Source organism: Prionailurus bengalensis, chromosome D3 (assembly GCF_016509475.1).
Source record: "Prionailurus bengalensis isolate Pbe53 chromosome D3, Fcat_Pben_1.1_paternal_pri, whole genome shotgun sequence".
NCBI lineage: Eukaryota > Metazoa > Chordata > Mammalia > Carnivora > Felidae > Prionailurus > Prionailurus bengalensis.
This window is the reverse complement of record NC_057356.1, coordinates 63,484,550-63,505,383: the sequence shown is the minus strand read 5'-3', so window position 1 is coordinate 63,505,383 and position 20,834 is coordinate 63,484,550. Positions and strand designations below refer to the sequence as shown.

General features: G+C 35.7%; 1 protein-coding gene across 1 annotated transcript in view; it reads left to right on the top strand.

Moving 5' to 3' along the window:
* RIT2 (Ras like without CAAX 2) overlaps positions 1-20,834 on the top strand; it is a 387,132-nt gene that overhangs the window by 185,086 nt on the left and 181,212 nt on the right. Inside the window, exon 4 of the mRNA XM_043558702.1 lies at positions 5,424-5,615. Within this exon, the coding sequence (XP_043414637.1) occupies positions 5,424-5,615 (192 nt within the window). The remainder of the gene's footprint in view (positions 1-5,423; positions 5,616-20,834) is intronic.

Genomic DNA, 20,834 nt, shown 5'->3' with positions numbered 1-20,834 from the left:
AGATCAAAGCATTTTATATTGGTTTGAGTGTTCTAATTTCTATTTTTTCTTTTCCATATTTACTCATATTTTTGTTATATGTATTAAGTCATCTCAAATTTGACACATATAAGTACTCAAAAATATTTGGTGAATGAGTTAGGCAGTATTCCATGATTTAGTGCATTCTTGAAAGTACATGAGTGTCAAATATTGAAAGACAAGGATAGACAAATTTATAATGGAGATGGCTATATTCTCTGAAAACTACAAAATAGTGTAAATTCATTAATTATATTTTGCCTTTTGGATACAATCCTTGACAATTTACTACCACCATTTAGAAAGGCTCTTTGTTCATTTTAATTGAACAATCTTAGCCACCTGAAGGCATCAAGTTGAGACTGAAGAACCACCTTTAGTATTGATTTCAATCTTGGTACTTTGCATCAATTATAGCAAATTTATGATACCTACACTTTGATCACTTTGATAATTTCATTTTTTCATTCCTTCTCTAAAAATACAAACAAAAGCATCAACAAACACTTTGCTCCTCCGACAGCCTCCAAAAAACTGAATTGTGGACTGGTATGCAGGCATTTGATGTTTAAGTGCCATGCAAATGCTGAATTTGGATCATGAAAAGTTACTTAAGGGTAGCAGTACATAATCTTTGGAAGTAGAGTTGCATGAAAGCTGAGGAGCCCTTTACAGTTGACAACATTAAGAAAAAACTAACCCATCTCATTTTTTCCACCAATCCCTCTTTGCCCTCCTCCTGCAAACTGCCCTTGCCTTTCTCTAAATCTCCATGGTTCATGTAGTCCTTAATTGTTCTTCATTTGTTTTCTCCTGGCCTAGTTATGTTTCCGCAGCCTGGACAGGGCCATAAGTTTTGTTAGTTTATGTATCTGACCATTTGGCATAGTATCAGCTGCGTGAATGATTTATTTTTTTCATTTACTTTTTGTGAACTAGAAAGATAAGTTAGGTGTGGAAATGTCATTATCATGAGTATGGCAACCAGTGTAGACCGTGGTATGTGTGTGTTGTGCTAGAAAGAACTTGATTAATCAAAATACTTCGTGTTCAGAATAAAGGGAATTCTCACACTATTTTAATAGAAGAAAACCTATAAAAGGGAACTGTTGAAGCTACAACATTTTACTCAGAATAGTTGGAAAATATTAGAAACGGTTGTGTTTGCAGCATTTTACATAGTAGGTCTGTTTCATAGATATTTTGCTGGTTATGGATAGCAAATGGAATCTGGTAATGCTCCTGAATAATTAACCAACAAGTTTCATTTATAGCAAGAAGCAAATGAAGAAGATATTAACATTCAGGATACACAGAACATAAAGCACAGAGATCTTTAATTCATGGGTGAATAAAGACGGAAGCAACATGTTGAACATAGCATTTTTTTATAAAGTGATTTCAGTTATCGTATATTATTAAGTTGATAATAGCTGTAAAGATTCTGCTCAACTTTCTGTTCCCCACCAGCCTCCAGTGCATCTTTAAGTAAAACCTATATATGCTATGAAGAGTTCATATGGATAAGATCAGCTAAATGGAAAGTATCCTCCTCGTTCATTGGGAGAGCTTAACTATATCTTTTTTATCGGTGGAAAGATTCTCCTTTTTGGAAAAAAAAACACACCTTAGTTTTCCAATTAAGCATATTTGATAAATGCTTCCACATTTATATTTAATGCAGCTAAAAGAGGATTTCATGACTGTTCTCCCAGTGAAAGGTTCTATTCTGCAGGATTTGTACCAGAGATAATCATAGGCTTAATTTGTATTGTATTTTAAAAATTGATCAAAGCATTTTCACATTTGTTCTTTCATTTGATCCTTTCTACAGCCCAGTAAGGTGGGTTAAGTGTGTGTCCTAATCCCTTTTGACAAGGATATTGAGGCACTGAGGGGTTAGGTGATTTGTTAGAGGGCATACTCTGAGTAACAGACATAGGAGGCAAGTATGTACTGTGCTTGCCAGGTCCTATGCTCACATTATAAAGACCAGTTTGAACACAAACACAGTTATAAACCTCTACATCTAGATGCAAGGCAAAATCGAACAAGGAGCTCTTTAAAATACTAATGCTATAACCTCATACCTAGAGACTTCAATTCACATCAGATGGGAGGACTGGTGGGTCCATTAATATAACATATATGTGATTTTGAGTCTAGTTAACCAGAACAATTGGATATTCACTCACTCATTCATCCAATATTGTTCTGTGAATTTTACTTTCCAGTCCTTTGACTGTCTAATAGGTTGTTGGATTTATTCAAATTTATCAGTCTTTCCTCTACGATGTAGTGATTGTTAATGTACTCAAATGCATTGTTTTTTTTTCTTTTGTCTCACATAGAAATAACCTTCTCCAGTCCAAATGTACAAAAAAAAATACTCAAAGTAAAAAATAAAACATATCTAGAAGAGAATTTGTAAATAGATAAAAAACCTCGGAGATGCTCAATATGACTCTCATACAAATACAGATGAAAGAAACAAGATTCTATTTTGTACCCTAAAATTTGTCAAAGGTAGAAAAATTTGATAAGTGGCATTGGTGAGAATGAGGAGAAACAGGTACTTTTACATAATGTTGGAAAGAGTTATTGGTATGACATCTTTAGTGGTGAGATTGGTACTATTTCTAAAAAGTAAAAATGTGTGTTCTCTCTCATCTAGCAATACTACTTCTCAGATATACATCTGTGCAACATGGATGTTTCAGAATCTATATTGCAGCATAGTTGGTAATAGGAATAAAAGGAAGGCCTCTGAATACCTGTTCATTGGCAACTAGTTACATAAATTATGGTACATGCATTAAAGGACTTATGATACATTCATGGCAAATAATACTTACCTGTGCTTATATGGAATGATCTCCAAGGTGTATTAAGGATATTAAATCTTAATTAAGGTTAAAAGTAAAAATTATATATACCATGAGCCCATTTGAGAATAAGAAGTGTGTAAAGGTGGAATGTGGAGGTCTTTGCTTATGTGTCCATAGACTATTTCTGTAAGGGTAAAGACACTATTAACTGTCATGCATTTGGGAAAGAAACCTGGGAGTTTGTGATAAGAAAATTAAATTTTATATACTTCTGTACCTCTTGAATATTTGCAATGTGTGGGTTATTTTTTAATAGACAATTAAAATAAACAATTTTAATGCTTAACGATAGTAATTGGCAAATACAATGAACTGCAAATTGTAAGATAGATTTCTTCTGGTTTAGTTTGTACTTTTGTTGTTTTGATCATATACACTGATGTAATAAATCCTTAAATATCATGTATACTTCTATGGTAATTGTATCATTTCTATTTAAAAAATGTAATTATAAGTTGGAGAAACCTCATTTAACAATTTAAATCCATAGGTCTCTAGTCAATCCACATCAACTGTGGGATTCTGACTGAGGCAAAGTATTATCAGAATTAGAGAATGTCAGTGGTGCCTGGGTGGCTCAGTCAGTTAGGCAACCAACTTCAGCTCAAGGCATGATCTCATGGTTCATGGGTTCGAGACCCGCATTAGGCTTTGTGCTGACAGTTCAGAGCCTGGAGCCTGCTTTGGATTCTGTGTGTGTGTGTGTGTGTGTGTGTGCGCGCGCACGCGCGTGTGTGTGTGTGTGTGTGTGTCTTTCCCTCCCTCATTCACACTCTGCCTCTCCCTCTCAAAAATAAATAAACATTAAAAAAATAAAAAGAATTAGAGAAGGCCAGAACTGTGAGGGACACCAGAACTTTTATAAGTCAACCTTATCTTACAGATGAAGAAACAGGCCCAAAGGATTTTTTTTCTCCCATGTTAGTGCATTACACTCACATGGTGAAATTTAGAATTGAGTTTAAATAAACTTTAGTACTAAGTAAATGGTGATAGTACGAATCAGAGAAGATAAGTTATTCAAACTAATTCCACATCAGCTGGCTGTTAATCCTTGGATAAGTCTTTTATTTTTCCTTTCTGGGCTCAAGTTCTTAGAACTTTTTTAATTTGTTCTTTTTTCCCCACTCTAAAATAATTTTAATCGATTTGAATATAAGAAAATTTAACTAGTATATAAAACTCAGCAGAGATAAAGTAAAATTCTATATCCTGACTTTATAAATTGCTGTCTTAAACTAATTTGTAGTGGCCACCAGTCAAGTTCTTAAAACTTTAATGATAGATTAAACCCAGCGATACTGTTTGTACCCAACCCATGTTGATTCAAAAAGATTCACCCACTAACTCAGGACCTATTAACTTTATTACCCTCTCTACACTCATAAGCACCTCAGTTTCCCAAAATTTTTGGATCTATGTAAATGCTCCTACTCTTCAAAAGTCAAGCCATGTTAAATCAAATTAACATTTATTTCAACAATTACTCTAAAAAAGACATTTTAGTAATTCTTATAAATAGTTCACTGGGTGAATAATTCCCATCTCTGCAAAATCTTCAAATACAGCTCAAGATCATGGGGTCCTTCCTTTCTTTGAGGACTTATTTCACAAACATTCCGAGTCACAATATATTCTTGTGTTCTTTTACTGTTGAATATGGCTTGTTCCACAGCCAGGATCTAATTTTTATACTTCCCATTGCATGTATCTAACTAGCCCTTGTGATTTTAACCATGGATTCAGCAGAATAACAGTGAATGAAAACAGATATTTAGACTAAAAGGAATGTTTTGTATTGCAGCTCAGACCAAATGTAGAATTTTGAGTTGCCTGGAAACTGTAGGTCAGGTGGGCTGCAACATGAAAAACTAATACAGCAGTGTCTCCCAGGTTGGGACAGAGGTATATTTCTCCCTGCAGAAAAAGAAGAGGATGTAAGAGTGAACAGAACTTGGAAAGGGACCCATGACTCAGCCAACAAGTTCCCTTTGTTGATGCCCCTCAGGAGACAAATCTAAGAAAACCCAAACACATAAACTGGGTCTTAGATTATCTGTGCTAATAGCTTCCTCCATTCACAAGGATAATCAAAGTTAAACTTGTGTTTCTTTTCATCTTTTTGAGGAGAAAATTATTTCCTCTAGGTTTGAATGTTCAGAGTACACAAAATTAGATTCCCTTTCCTAAAACGAGATCATTAAGTAGAAAGCTATTAAAAGAATGTGCATAATCCCTGAAAGTTCATTAGTTAACCTGCTATTTAAAATCTCTCCCCCCAAGATCTCTTGAATCAAATTTTCTATGATTAAATATCAACACTCTGAGCACTTTAAAGCTTTCAGATTTCATGTTTAGACCCCATACTGTTTTTCTGTATGCAAACCCCAGAAATAACTTTTAAAAATTTCTACCCAAACTACTTGGTCTCATAATTTATATACTTTTTACCTTTTATTGATGTGTTGGCTTCACTATCTTAAATTCTGTAACAATTTTGTTCTTTTTCTACAGGCAGAATTCACAGCCATGCGGGAGCAGTATATGCGAGGTGGAGAGGGATTCATCATCTGTTACTCTGTCACTGACCGCCAGTCATTCCAGGAAGCTGCCAAGTTTAAAGAGCTCATTTTTCAAGTACGCCACACCTATGAAATTCCCTTGGTGCTGGTGGGTAACAAAATTGACCTAGAACAGTTCCGCCAGGTGAGTGCCAAAATTTTTTCTCAGTTTGCTTTTAACTCCGAGAGTACGTAATACCAAGTATGCCTGCTTTCCAAGGTTCATACTGAGAATTATGAGAAAGAAATGACGCATGTGATTTTCTAAAAAAAAAAAAAATCTTTTAAAATCTCTGGTGGATTGTGTTAGCCACCACAATATATCCCATCCCACATGCTACTTTGCAGTATCTTTATTCCATCAGGATGATGGAATCCTCCTGTCTGTTTTTCCCACTCCTTAGATTTGGGCTGACCCTATGATTTGTTTTGGGCAGTAGAGTATAGTAGAGATGATGCTGTGTACCTATAGAGGTAGAGTCATAAGAGTTCTTCAGACTCTACCTTTGCCACTTAAAATGCTTGCTCTTGAGATCCAGCTACCATGTAAAGACCAATGTAATCATTAGAGAGATCCATGTGAACAAAGCAACATCCAGCCTCACCGCAGTTCCTGCCAAGGCACCACATATGTGGGCAAAGCTACTTATCATGTTCTAGAACCAGCTACCATCTGACTATAACTTTATAAGATAACCTAGTCAATCCATATGGAAGAGAGACAACTCTCAGCTGAGCCTGGTCTGGGTTTCTGATCCACAGAATCATAGGCAAATAAAATAGAGTTGTTTAAACCACCATATTTTAGAGTAATTTTTCATGCAGTGATGGGTAATCAAAATAGGACTCCTCCTACCTTCCAGAGTCAGAAGCTATTACTTTTCAGGTTGAATAAGAAACACCTTCCATATACCATAAATCTGCTTCAAGCTGCCCCTACTGTATCATTGTGATCCTCAGTTCCTTTCTCCAAACAAACAAAATTGACAATACAGAAACTATGGCTAGCTTCTGATAACGCAGAAACCACTGACTGCAATCCTTTACCAGATTTCATGTGGTTCATTATAATTTATTCTTATCTGATCAGACACTCTCAGGGCCTGATGGGCAAACTGATGGCCTCATCTCTACAGGGTAATGATACTTCAGTTGTCCTTAGTACTCCTAAAGAGATTAAATGACCAAAACCTAGTTCAGGGGCCAGGCAAATCATCTCACAATTCTATTGTCATGACTCACTTTGTATAAAGTTAAATTATTAAGTCATGCAAAACAAATTTTTGTAAATTGAATTACCTAAATTGAATGGTTTAGTTATAATTTTAGATACTTTATCTTTATTTAAACTGCCCTTAAATTTGAGCTGGATTTTAATAGTTTGTGTGTTTCCAATTAATAATTTTTATTCTTCTTAAAGTAACCTCGTAAATTGTTTTTCTAAGGCTAGAATCTTCACTAAAACAGTTTACTCCTACTTTAAGTGTTAAATATATTTGTATTTTTGTATCAGATGACTTTTAAGTTTTCTCAAGTGAAAATATCTCATATGGAGCCAATGCTTATAAATCTATTTTTAATACAGAAACAAAATTTCTACGATTTCGTGCAGTACATTTTTGTAGCGGCATTTTTTGTATATCTGACTTGAAAATCTAAGCATCCTAAAGTGGCAGCTGACTATTTTTTAGGAGCTATAATATTTGTCTCCTCTGTACCTGTTCTTCTGCATTGCTTTATTTTTTTTTCCCCCCAAAGTAGTGTTTAGTATGACATGGTTACATTTCTATGAGATAGGAATTCAAGTTTATCTCACCAGTGAAATATGAATCTCTTCTGTGATACTTGACAAAAAGGAAAGAAAAAAAGAGAGGTATAGGTCTAGTGGTGAACTCTTCAGATACTCCTCTGAAGAGTGGGGAGGTTCTAGGTTTTTTTTTAATTTTTATTTTCTTTTAGGACTTGTGGGAAATGACATGTGGGAGCACCCTGAGATGCAAATATACCATCAGTGATTACATGACCACATTTAACTGTACTTCTCAGAATTTCTAGGAAACATAAACCTTTAATTGAATGCCAGTCAAGAGAGCTACAAGTGACTCTTGTAAGCTAGTACATTTGAGAACATGAGGGAAACATCTTCAGGCAAAAGTTAATCACTTGTCTGCAGAATGATTTCTCTCCATGATTCCAACACTGGCTGGCATTTGCTTTCCTCTCCCCATCCTGGCTCTGCTTCTGCTTTCCCAGGATCAAAGGTGTTCAACAGACACCCGGTCTCAGCCTGGGTAATTGCAGATTAGCAGTGATGTGACTCACAGGCATCACAAACATCACTGAAACAAATAACAAAAATAATATTAAGCTGAGTAATTTAGCAGATTTGACATACTTTCCCTTTTAGATAAAAGCAAGTAAACAAGATAGTCATAAAAAGTGCAAAAACCATGAAAACTCAAATTACAATCTTTTTAAAACTGCTCATGTACCAATGTCTCCAATAATGAAGTGTTGATATGCAAATTTGGCTTCTGGCTGTGGTGTTTGTGATAGAAATAATTGTTCCTATAATTGTAGAGTGGTTTTTCCTTTTCAAAATGCTTTCAATTCTCACTTTATTTTAATCCTGTAACTGCCCCGTGTAGTTGTAAGGCAAGCAGTTGATGGATGAGGATATTTGAGAAGTAAGTATACTGATAGAAATTGATTTTAATAAAATACTGCTGTTAGTGACAAATTTAAGACTAAAACCCTGATCACATGTACTCTTTTTCTTACATCAGTCTTTAAAGGATAGGTCTCCATTTTAGTTTTGGGTTTTTTCCACATTTTCCCCCCAAAACAAAGATGTTGACACCTGCATCATCTATAGCTCAAAGGAGTTTTGTGAAGAGTCCTAGAGTGATAATGTTAAACTCTGGAAGCTTCTGAAGGAAATCATGCTAGTGCTTATGTTCATTGTTAGGAGGCAGAGAAGCAGGGTTTTTACTTGACAGCTCTTCTTCCTCATAGAAAGTGGTTGAAAGGGAAGTGCTGATGATAACAGCTGCTTCTTATCATGCTTGTGTGGTAGAGTGGGTGGCTACATTTTGAATCCATCTTGGTGAATTCCAAGTCCCTTTTTACCAAGAAAAAGAAACATGTTTTGTTGCCTGATGTCCTTCATCATAAATGACGTCTTTAAGAAAATATATTGAAGCGCTCTGTTTAACTTTGAGTATTTTCTCTGAGAACAATATTCATTTTGACACTGATCCTGATGATGCATTTAGCATTGCAACACTCTGTGCCAGGCACTTAGAACACATAATTTTATTTCATCTTTACCATAAGGCCACAAAGTAGGCTCCTTTATGGTACCTATTTACCTATGAGTTATCTGAAACTTCAATACATTCAGTGACTTGCTCAAGGTCACATAGCTAGTTAGGGCTGTGAGAACATGTCCAGTGTCTCTGATTTAAAATCTCACTATTTTATAATTTGGGCCTGCAAACCGTTATTATTTTTCATGAAATTTGTTATATTCATTTCAGGATCTTAGCATGCTCCTGAGAGGATAGAAGATAAACAATTGCATTTTACTGGAGCAGGAAGGAGCAGAACAATAGCTCTTTGGAGGTGGAGTGAGGAGCTCCAGGGCAAGGAGCTGGACAAGGCAGTAATAGCCAGAGTTGGGAAGAATGTGAGGAAAATTAAGGGCAAGGAAATGGTGCTCAAAACTACTGAAAGGCACTGTTCTCTAATCAGGGGCACCATCTTGTCCTGAGTCCAGCCAGACTACTCTAAAGCCCTTTTTAAAGTCCTAGGCTTCAATAGGTCCCTGAGCTTGCGTGGCCTTTCTCCCTATTGGGTCTTCTGCTGTCACACTGGGGAGTGGAAAGTAATAATTTCTGCCTTTTTTCTGTTTTTGCAAAATTCTACAGAGTAAAAATGGTGCTATAAATGGAGTGAGTCCCAAAGATCTGAAAGCTGGGTTAGGAAAGTTTTATATCTGTTGTAGACCACAAACTGTTTTATCCTGAAGGTAGACCATGACAAACCTTTTAGTGCTGACAGTCTAATTGCAGCTTAATACTCAGTTTGAAGTCTTGAAACTCAGCTTTCCACAGCCTAACTCTTCGAATGCAGATCTGGAAACATGAAAGACCTTTGTTTATTCTTCAGTTATCTACGTAGTGAAAATAGTTCAACTCCTTTATTGAGAGGGGCTTATGAAAGCTGTAGAGATCAGAAATTTCTGTGTTAAGAAAAACATCTATTTAGAGTTTTTGTCAAGCATGTACTTCCCTTGGCAGAGCGGTGGGAGTCTGGGGACACAGTAAAGGAATGAGTAAGCCAGTCTCTGTCCTCAAGGACTTTCTCTTCTGAAAGGATCAATGCATGTGATGTACAACATTGTATTAAACAACAGAACTAAATGTTGAATGATATGACACATGCATAAGTGCAATTGTTGTTGAAAACCAGGAAAAATCAATGTTGGCAACATTTTGAGGAAGGGAGATGCTGAATGGAGTGGCATCCTGACCAGGTAGGAAGGAGCAGATGAATGATGACAGTCCTTCGGGGAAGGAACAACAAAAGTAGGTGTAGAGAATAGGCAATGTGAACCAGGGCTGTGAGTGTGCACAAGGCATGGAGTGTTGAGGAGGAGAAGTTGGGAAGACCAGCCTGCCTGGCAGATGTATATCAAGCATCCTCAGGATAATTTGATAGATAGGGCCTACCTTGAAGACACACACTTGGTCAAACACAAAGCATAAATATGTACCAGAGCATGTTGGATATGTTATAATGCAGTAGTTGCAAATGCCATTCGAGTTTTTAAAAGTGCAAAAGAGTAATACTTCATCTTTAATCAGTATTTTAGATAATTCATGCAAACACATTTTTCCAAATGATGAGGGTTTTTTTGTGGGAAAAGAGTTTTGATAATTCATGCAATGTAATGGGAATACACATTTAAATTTGACAATTATCTAGCCTTACTTATCCTTTCCATAGCATCTTCTTGATAGGCTATTTCATTTCATTACACATCCAAATATATTAACTCCAATTAAAATGGAAAAAAAGCTTAGAATTTGATGTAATTTATCTAGATGGGTAAGTTTTGAAACTAGAATTTGGAGGTGGAGTTTTGCTGAAACTATTTTTTAATCCAATTTATTTACCAAATATTTAGTAATTACTCAATAGGTAACTGGCACGTTTTTAGAATCTGGTTGTTCTGGAGTGAACATGACAAATTCAAACTTAAGAAGAATCTGAAATTATAGTAGGGGAGACAGATAATGATCAATTTGTGCATGTATGTACCAACTACACACTACAAAAATGGTGTCGTGAGTAAAATTATATGCAAATTTATTTATATTTATTTATAATATTTATAATTATAAATATACTTATATATTTATAAATACACACATGGGAATAAAATTCTTTGAAATATTTGAGCAGAGGTGTGGCACGAATGAGTTTTCATTGTCCATCTAGTTGATGGAGGAGGGCAAGAATGGAAGCAGGAATACCAATCAGGAGATTTAGTCATCAGGATGAAGGATGATGGCAGCTTGGGTAAAAGCAATGGACTATTCATGAATTCCATACTCATGCAGCACGCTGACAGGATGACAGGTGACAAAATTACAGTGAAGTTTGGAGACCTTTCATGTATGGACAAACTGCTACATCATTCAGTGGTACCAGAGGGCACTGTTGCATTGTCACACAACACAGTGGGTGTCCATGATGAGACTCCTCAAGACAAAGTGAAGACCTATATTTAGCAAATACATTTTAGAAAATAACAAAGTATATCATCAAAAGAACCAGATAGTCCTGAGCTTGAATATTCACTGAGACAATCACTGTGTCCTTGGATGCATGAGTGGCAAACTCAAGATGAACACCCAAATTCTCCTTCAAAAAAGTATATCCCTCCCAGCACAGAGACAGGAGGCATAGTCAGTAGATCACTTCAGCTGTCAGATGCTTCAGGGTCATCCTCAGTAACAAAGCCTCCTTGACTGAGGTCCTACCCTTCCCAGGGATACCCACTTCCAATGAGGTATAGGCAAAAATTTCCAGCCATTACAATCCAGTGGGACACTGCGACAAGCAAATCTTGCTCCAGATCCCCATGCCGGTTTGGCAAAGACTCCGTTGGGCTTGCATTGTCATTGATCTTCTCCCTGTATCCAATCCAGCTTCCTACTCCTTCCTTCACAAGCGTTGATCTCTAACCAGTACCATATGCTACAAAATCCCTCTCAGTGTCTGCTTCTGTAGAATGGGGATATTACTTTCACAGGTTTTTAGGTAGTAGATGAGATAATGTCATTAGATTAGCACAGTCCTTGGTACAAACTAGGGACTTAATAAATACGAGGTACTACCATCCTTATCCCTCACCTGGATTGTTTATTCTTTGGGTTATTCTAACAGGTTTCACAATTTAGACCCTACCAAATCAAATATTTAGGTATTGTTTCAAAAGGAAAGGTGGTTAAAACTGGGAGAAGGCCCAGTGAATTTTTTAACTGCAGTGTATAGGCTTCAGTGCACAGGTTTTGCAAAATGTATTTTGAAATTATTTTCCTACTTTTCAAATGTGGAACAGAGTAGCCATCTTGAAGTAACTGAATTTTGAACAAAGCTTTGGAGGAATCAATGTTAGGAATTTCTGTTAGATCATGAACTAAGTCAAACTGAGTAAAAAATGACAATAAATGAGAAAGACCTAAAATGATGTTTTGCCATTTTAGAAAAGTTAATTTTTCCATGTATGGACAGCCTCATCCTGAATGAGGATGAATCTGTATCACCTAGAAACATTCTGGGAAACACAAATTCTCAGCCTCTATCCTAATCCTCGTAAATCAGAAACAATGGGAAGAAGGCACAGAAATCTATTTGAACAAATGGGGTGATTCTGCAGCAAGCTAGAGAGCCACAGGGCTAGAAAGAATATAGATGGAAAGACATGAGATCATTTATACTTCAGACTCCATAAGAGAGAATCTAGACCCTATAAGCATTTTTAAAGTCTTAAATGAGATATTGGAGACCTGAAAGAAAAACACACATGCTCTTTTTCTCACACACGCACGTATGTACATAGACACATAAAATATAAAAATTTTAAAAACTGATACAAAAAGAACAGTGATGAAAATATCCTAACTTAAATCCACTTCTCCATTCAAATATGTCATAAGAAAATCTAAATTTTACTGCATATATTGTGCACCTGTGACTAAATGGCTTCCCATTTGGCAGTTTCATGTTTCATTGGGACAGAGGTTGTGTCTCCTCAGTTTGAAGTGACATAACTGTTTGCTTCCCTTCCTTATTTAAATGGTGTTACAGTGAATTGTTTGGTTTTCATGGATCATTGGCCACATTTGTAAAATTGACAAGTCAGTGGAAGTATATAGAAAAGCTTAGAGCTTTATGGGAAGTATAAAGAAAAGCTTAAAGCTTTCAAAGATTGGAACTTTGAAATGAAATCCCAGATACAAAGTTGTTCATATCTCTTAAAAATGTTCAGACCAATCACTTAACTTCCTCAGAAGAAATACTGAGTAGGTGAAGTTTTAAAATTCGTATTATTCTATTTGAGATTTCTGCCCTCCTTGCCCTTTCCTAGGTATCCTGGTATAGCCAAACTCTGACATTTGTGATAATTTTAGTTCTCAGGCTTCTGGTTGTATTGAAAACAGACAAACAAAAAACCCTCAGTGTGTTTGTGCAGCTATAAGTATAGGTATCATAGAGACCAAGACGATCCTGTAAATCCAAAAGAATGATATTTATAGGTTGAATTACAAAAACAGGTTTTCCTTGTTATCTGAAAGTACAGTGTTCCTATAAAACCTTTTGTAAACTGAAAGGACATAAAGCAAGGAAGTAAAGAGTATTTTGTAAAAGTGAAAATCATCATTAGATTTCATTTTGATGAAAATATTCTGAAATCAGATACTAATGTAGGTCTTAGTAAAGGCAAGTTTTCTGAAGTGAACTTTTCAGTAGCAAAGGAAACCGATATTCTGAAAGAGGAACACTTCCCGTTTGCACACTGGGAACTCTTACCCTTCATTCGAACACATGTTTGGGAAATTACATAATCATCTTGCTTTTATATTTGTTTTGAGAGGGGCGCGTGGGGGCTCAGCAGGTTAGATGTCTGAATTTGGCTTAGGTCATGATTTTGCAGTTTGTGAGCTTGAGCCCCACATCGGGCTCTGTGCTGACAGCTCAGAGCCTGGAGCCTGCTTCAGATTCTTTGTCTCCCGCTCTCTCTGCCCTTCTCCTGCTCGTGCTCTGTCTGTCTGTCTCTCTCTCTCTCTCTCTCTCTCTCAAAAATAAATAAAAAATATTTTAAAATGTGTTTTGAGATAATTATACAGAATAGGAGGTTACAAGCAAATGTGTAAAGACCCGTGCACCTTTCTCTTAGCATCCCCAGTACTATTTTCTTACATAACTATAAAATATCAAAACCAAGAACTTGATATTTGTTCAATCCATAGAGAATATTGAATTTCACCAGTTATAACACACTCATCTGGGCGTATATTTGTATAATTATATGCAGTTTTATCACCTATGTAGCCTGTATAACCACCACCACAATCAAGATACCCTGTTGTACCATTACCTTAAGACTCCCTCATGTTACTCCTTTACAGCCATACCTATTCGCTACTCACCCCAATTTCTAACCCCCAGCAACCATCAGTCCACCAGTCCATTCTCCATCCCTGCACACATGGTTTATTTCTTGATTGTTACACATGGAAATCACCCAGTATGCATCCTTTTGAGATTGGCTGTTTTCATTCAGCACTATATCCTGAAGTACATCCAAATTTTGCTTATCAATAACGTGTTCCTTGTTATTACTGAATAACATTCAGTTTGGATATAACTACAGTTTGTTCATCCATTCACCCTTTAAAGACATTTGGGTAGTTTCCAGCTTTCCTTTATTATAAATAAAGCTGCTATGAACATTTATGTACAAATTCCTGCATGAACTCAAGTCTATAATTCCTTGGGATAAAGGCCCAAGAGTGAAATTTCTGGGTCTTAGGATGCATCTATTTTTAGTTTTGAAAGGAGATACCAACATATTTTCCGGAGTGTCTGTACTTATTTTACATTCTCACCCTTTCCAGCATTAGATGTTATCACTATTTTTCATTTTAGACATTCTGTTAGGTGTATAGTGGTATCCCATTATGGTTTTAATTTGCATTTCTCCAATGACTAATAATATTAGACATCTTTTCATGTGTTTATTTGCCATCTGTATAGCCTCTTCAGTGAAATGTCTGTGCATGTTCTTTGACTATTTTATAATTGGGTTATTCCTTTTTTTATTTATTTTTTATTTTTATTTTTTTTTTTAGTATTAAGCATTGAGGAATTCTTTGTAAACTCAAGATTCAAGGCCTTTGTCAGATATACGATTTGCAAATCTTTTCCCCCAGTCTGTAATCTGCCTTTCGTTCTTTTAACAAGCTCTTTTGCAGGAAAAATTTTAATTTTGTTGAATTCCATTCTTTACTTAAAAGAATCATAATTTTGGTATCAAATCAAAGAATACCACTTAGTCCTAGGTCTCAAAGATTTTCACCTATGTCCTTTTCTTGAAGTTTTATGTTTTACATTTAAGAGCATGATCTATCTTGAATTACTGCTTGTATAAAATGTGTATTATTATTATTATTTGCTTTGTTGTTTTGGTTTGTTTTGGATATCTAATTGCTGTAGTACCATTTACTGAAAAGGCTACCTCTTCTCTACTGAAATGCTTCAGCAAATGATTCCATTTTTTCTTTTGGTTTATATTCTCTTTGTTCAGATTGAGTACATTCTATTGATCTGTTTTTAAGTTAAATAATTCTATTCTAATTCTAGAGAGAGATTGAGTGCGACTGGGGGAGTGGCAGAGAGAGAGGGAGCACAGAATCTGAAGCACAGAAGTCACATATAGGTGGGATAAGGGTTATGGTAGATTCTTCCCAGTCTGTGTCAAACACCCTTAGTGGGTCCCTGCTTTTGAGCTTTTTGTTTGTTTTTCTCAAAATGCATATGATAATTTTATCCTTTGTACTCAATTGTTCTGATAGTCTGTGGAGTAAATTCCAACGCTTGATCCCATCTAAACACAGTCCTTGCGCACCTCTCTCATGCCAACTTCCCATGCCTTGAATTTTAAACCATAAGCACACTAAACCATTTGTTCAGTGAACATCACACACTAGTATGCCCTTTTTGTTGTGACTTCTCCACTTGCTAGTGCCTCTGCACTGTTCACACTGGATCCATTTTGTGTACATCTGCCCACACAGCTTGTCTGTGCACTTAATGGAAGGAGGAACTAGTTTATACTAAATGAAAAAAAAAGTCAGAAGAAAGATGTTTAAAAAGAATAGGCAAAGAAATACTTGGTGGTTTTTTTTTCCTTACTGGACACAAACTGAGGGAAGATGGAGACAAAGTTTGAGATAATTCCATGGAACATCACCATCCTAAGAAAAGGTGATTCAAAAATATGTGTGTACATCCTTTAAAGCACCAATGCTAAGTATGATGCTGGATATGTTGAGAGAGACCAGGCAGAAAGCTAGGTCTCTTGGTCCAATCCTTGAGTGTAATATAAGGAAACAGGAATAATTGGAAATACTGCATTGTTTTCAGTAGTGTTTGTCCTAATGGAGGAGACAAAGCCATTTTTGTAATAAACAGATAAAATCTGGGGCCAAAAAAGACAGGTTTTGAAATGCAGTGTTCTATACACAGCAATTAATGATGTATATCCTCTGCTTCCAATCTATCAGTAATATTACAAAATTAGAATAATCTGCAATTAAAATGACCATGAGGAGCAGCAGGGGAGAGGCTGGATAGAACATGGTTTTTCTCTAAGAAACCAATAATGTCAGAAGCATCGTTGGAATATCTTAAGTATAGCATGCTACTATTTAAATTAAGATTTATACCTTTCTTATATTTTTTTAGATACAAAAGATCAAGGAATAAAGACACATAATCAAAGATGACATTTCTTAGGAAATTCATGCAGTAATGACATTAATGTAATATGATTTCAGCACTTTTATGGTTCTATTTTGCTGTATATTCAGTATATGTGTCTGTATAAAAAATGAGACATTATGAGACGGGATAGGTTTGGTTTTTATTTTGAGAATAAAAGAGAACTTGTATTATTTGGTTCTTGCCTGATGGAAAATAGAGTCATAATAATGGGCAGAGCATATAACTGAATATGTAATGTGCATTCAGGCTGGCAGGCTGTTCTCAACCACAGAACACCTCTCTCCCTGCTTGCTTATTGAACTTGGTATTCAATATTAGGGAGTGCAAACTTTCATTCCAAGAGAGACAGGCTTAAAATGAAAATGCTCCTGGAATAGGCAGATACATATATATATGTATATCAGAATATGTATCTGCCTATATACACGTAAATGTGTGTGTATACGTTTATCTCAGTTATTTTTGTTTAATAAAAGGATAAATATTGCTTATAAATGTATGTTCTTCTTCCTCAGTCTTTATCCCTAGTTCTGGGTTCTAGAGCAAGCCTCCTTACCTGTTACCTGCTCTCTAATCACCAATGCATGTTTCTGTATATTTACAAACCATGTGTAGTTAGAAATAACAGGTATTATAATTTTGCCTATTTGTATATATTTAAATACATCATATGTATACCCACACATATTCGTACATGTAAGTATACAAGTCTACCTATGTATCTATTCAGGCAACTTGTTCTTGTTTCACACACGGTTATTATTTTGATATATATGTTGATATATATATAAACCTAGTTTATGCATTTTAATGGGTTGCATAATCAATTAATACATTGAAATTTATATTGACCTATTGTAAAATGCTTCCACCAGGTTTTTCACATTACTAGCAATGCTGCCACAAACATTTCTTTGCACATCCATTCAAAAACATGTGCAAAAAGAACCTTAGCAGATATGGCTGAAGTGAAACTGAACTGGGTGAAGGCATGCAAATTTATAGTTTACTGGGTATTGAGGGTATTGACAAATCGCTTTCCAAAATAATTGTACCAATTTACACACCCTCTAGAATATATTAAAAATCATTTTCTGCATCCTAGTTATTGGGTTTTACATTTTTGTCAGTCTAACTAGTATGAAAATCTGTCATCACTTTGCTTTGATTTCCATTCTCCTGATTGCCAATTAGGTGGGGGAACTTTTTCATGTACCTTTCTTGTATCCTCCTATGAGTTATCTTTTTACACTTTGCCACATGTTTATTGTTACCTACCCTTTGTATATGAGTTAATAGGAGTTACTTACATATTCTGATGAATTTTGTTTTTATGTTTTATATGCACATATACATACATATGTACATACATACATCCATTCTATCACTTCCTTTTTTCACTTTAAGTTTTCTTTGTGAGTTGCATTTTGAGATTTGCCTAACAATTTCTTCTTTAGCAAGACAGAGCTGGTATTGCTGGTCAATCTATTACATAAATTTCATAATTGTTTTCTTTACTATATCAAATACTAAAGAGATCTGACAAGTACATACTAAGACTGAAGATCTGTCCACTTTTTCTTGTAATTTGGTTAGACTGTGTCCTATATAGGATGATTTTCTTAAAAGCACATGGGTATATAACTGTTGGATCTCCCAGATTGCTTCTTTTTTTTAATCAATGAAATAAGAAAGACTTTATTTTTATAAATTCACCAAAATGCATTGTAAACTTTAGTCCTGCTCTGGTCCAAATTACTTTTTAAGAAAAAATTAATTCTAGTATAGTTTATGTGTAGTATTGTATTAGTTTTAGGCATACAATATGGTGATTCAACAACTCTATACATTACTCAGTGCTCATCAGGATAAGAGTACTCCTAATCCCCTTCACCTGTTTCACCCATCTCTGTACCCACCTCCACTCTGGTAACCATCAGTTTGGTCTCTATAATAAAGAATCTGTTTATTGATTTCTCTTTTTTTCCTTTATTCATTTGTTTCTTCTCTTAGGGTATTTGTCTTTCTTTGACCAACTCCACTCAGGATTATACCTTTTAGGTCCACCCATGTTGTTGCAAATGGCAAGATTTCATTCTTTATGGTTGAGTAAAATCCCATTGTGTATCTATATACCATAGCTTCCTTATCCATTTATCTATCAGTGGACACTTAGGATGCTTCCATAATTTGGCTACTATAAATAATGTTGGAATAAACATAGGAGTGTACATATGTTTTTGAATTGTGTTTTTGTGTTCTTTGGGTAAATACCAAGTAGTGGAATTACTGGATTTTATGGTAATTCTATTCTTTTTTTTTAAATTTTTTTAATGTTTATTTATTTTTGAGACAGAGAGAGACAGAGCATGAACGGGGGAGGTTCAGAGAAAGAGGGAGACACAGAATCCGAAGCAGGCTCCAGGCTCTGAGCTGTCAGCACAGAGCCCGATGCGGGGCTCGAACTCACTGACCGTGAGATCATGACCTGAGCCGAAGTCGGATGCTTAACCGACTGAGCCACCCAGGTGCCCCTATGGTAATTCTATTCTTAATTTTTTAAGGGACCTCCATACTGCTTTCCACAGTGGCTGCACCAATTTGCATTCCCACCACCAGTACACAAGGGTTCCTTTTTCTCCACATCCTTGTCAACACTGGTTGTTTTTTTTGTTTTTGAGTTTAGCCATTCTGACAGGTGGGATCTCGTTATGGTTTAGATTTGCATTACCCTGATGATTAGTGATGTGAGCATTTTTTCACGTGTGTGTTGGTCATCTATATGTCTTCTTTGGTGAAATGTGTATTTATGTCCTCTACCCATTTTTAAATTGGATTATTTGGGGTTTTTTGCACGTGTTGTATAACATTTTTATGTATTTTGAATATTAACTGTTTATTGGGTATGTCATTTGCAGATATTTTTCCACCATTCAGTAGGTTGTCATTAGTTTTGTTGATTATTTTTTTTGCTATGCAGAAGTGTTTTATTTTGATGTAGTCCCAATTGTTTAATTTTGCTTGCCTCAGGAGATATATGTGAAAAATGTTGAGCAATGTCAGAGAAATTACTCCCAGTGCCCTCTTGTAGGAGTTTTATGGTTTCAGGTCTCAGATTTAGGTGTTTTTTTTTTTCAAATTTTTGTTCAAGTTCTAGTTAGTTAACATACAGTGCAATATTGGGGTGCGTGGGTGGCTCGATCAGTTAAGCCTCTGACTTCACCTCAGGTCATGGATCTCACTGTTCGTGAGTTTGAGCCCCATATCAGCCTCTGTGCAGAAAGCTCAGAGCCTGGGGCCTACTTCGAATCCTGTGTCTCCGTACCTCTCTGTCCTTTCCCTGCTCATGTTCTGTCTCTCTCTCAAAAAATAAATGCTTAAAATTTTTTAAAAATTGAAAAAAAACAGAGTGCAATATTGGTTTCAGGAGTAGAATTCAGGGATTCATCACTTATATACAATACCCAGTGTTCATCATAACAAGTGCCCTTTTTAATACCCATCACCCACCAAGCCCATCCCCCACCCACTTCCCTCCATCAACCCTCAGTTTGTTCTCTATCTTTAAGAGTCTCTTAAGATTTCTCTCTTTTATTTCTCCTCCCATATGTTCATCTGTTTTGTTAAATTCCACATGTGAGTGAAATCATATAGTATTTATCTTTCTCTGACTTATTTCGCTTAGCATAATAAATTAACTCCAACCAAACTGTTGCAAATGGCAAGATTGAATTCTTTTTGATGACTGATATTCCAGCATGTACACACACACACACACACACACACACACACACACACACACCTGCCTCACATCTTCTTTATCCATTTACCACTTAATGGATATTTGGGCTCACTCCATAGTTTGGCTATTGTTGGTAATGCTGCTATAAACATTGGGGTGCATGCACTCCTTCTAATCAGATTTAGGTCTTTAGTCCTTTTTGTGTTCTTTGTGAATGGTGTGAGAGAGTGGTCCACTTTTATCCTTCTGCATGTTGCTGTCCAGCTTTCCCAACACTATTTGTTGCCTTTTTCCCAAAGTATATTCTTTCCTCCTTTGTCAAAGATGCTCTGTTCTGTTCTATTGATCTGTGTGTCTATTTTTGTGCCGGTATCCTATGGTTTTAATTATTACAGATTTGTAGTATATCTTGATATCTGATTGTGTGCTCTCCAGTTTTGTTTTTTGAGATTGTTTTGGCTATTTGGAGTCTTTAGTGTTTCCATACAAATTTTAGAATTGTTCTAGTTCTGTGGAAAGTATTTTCAGTATTTTGATGGGGAT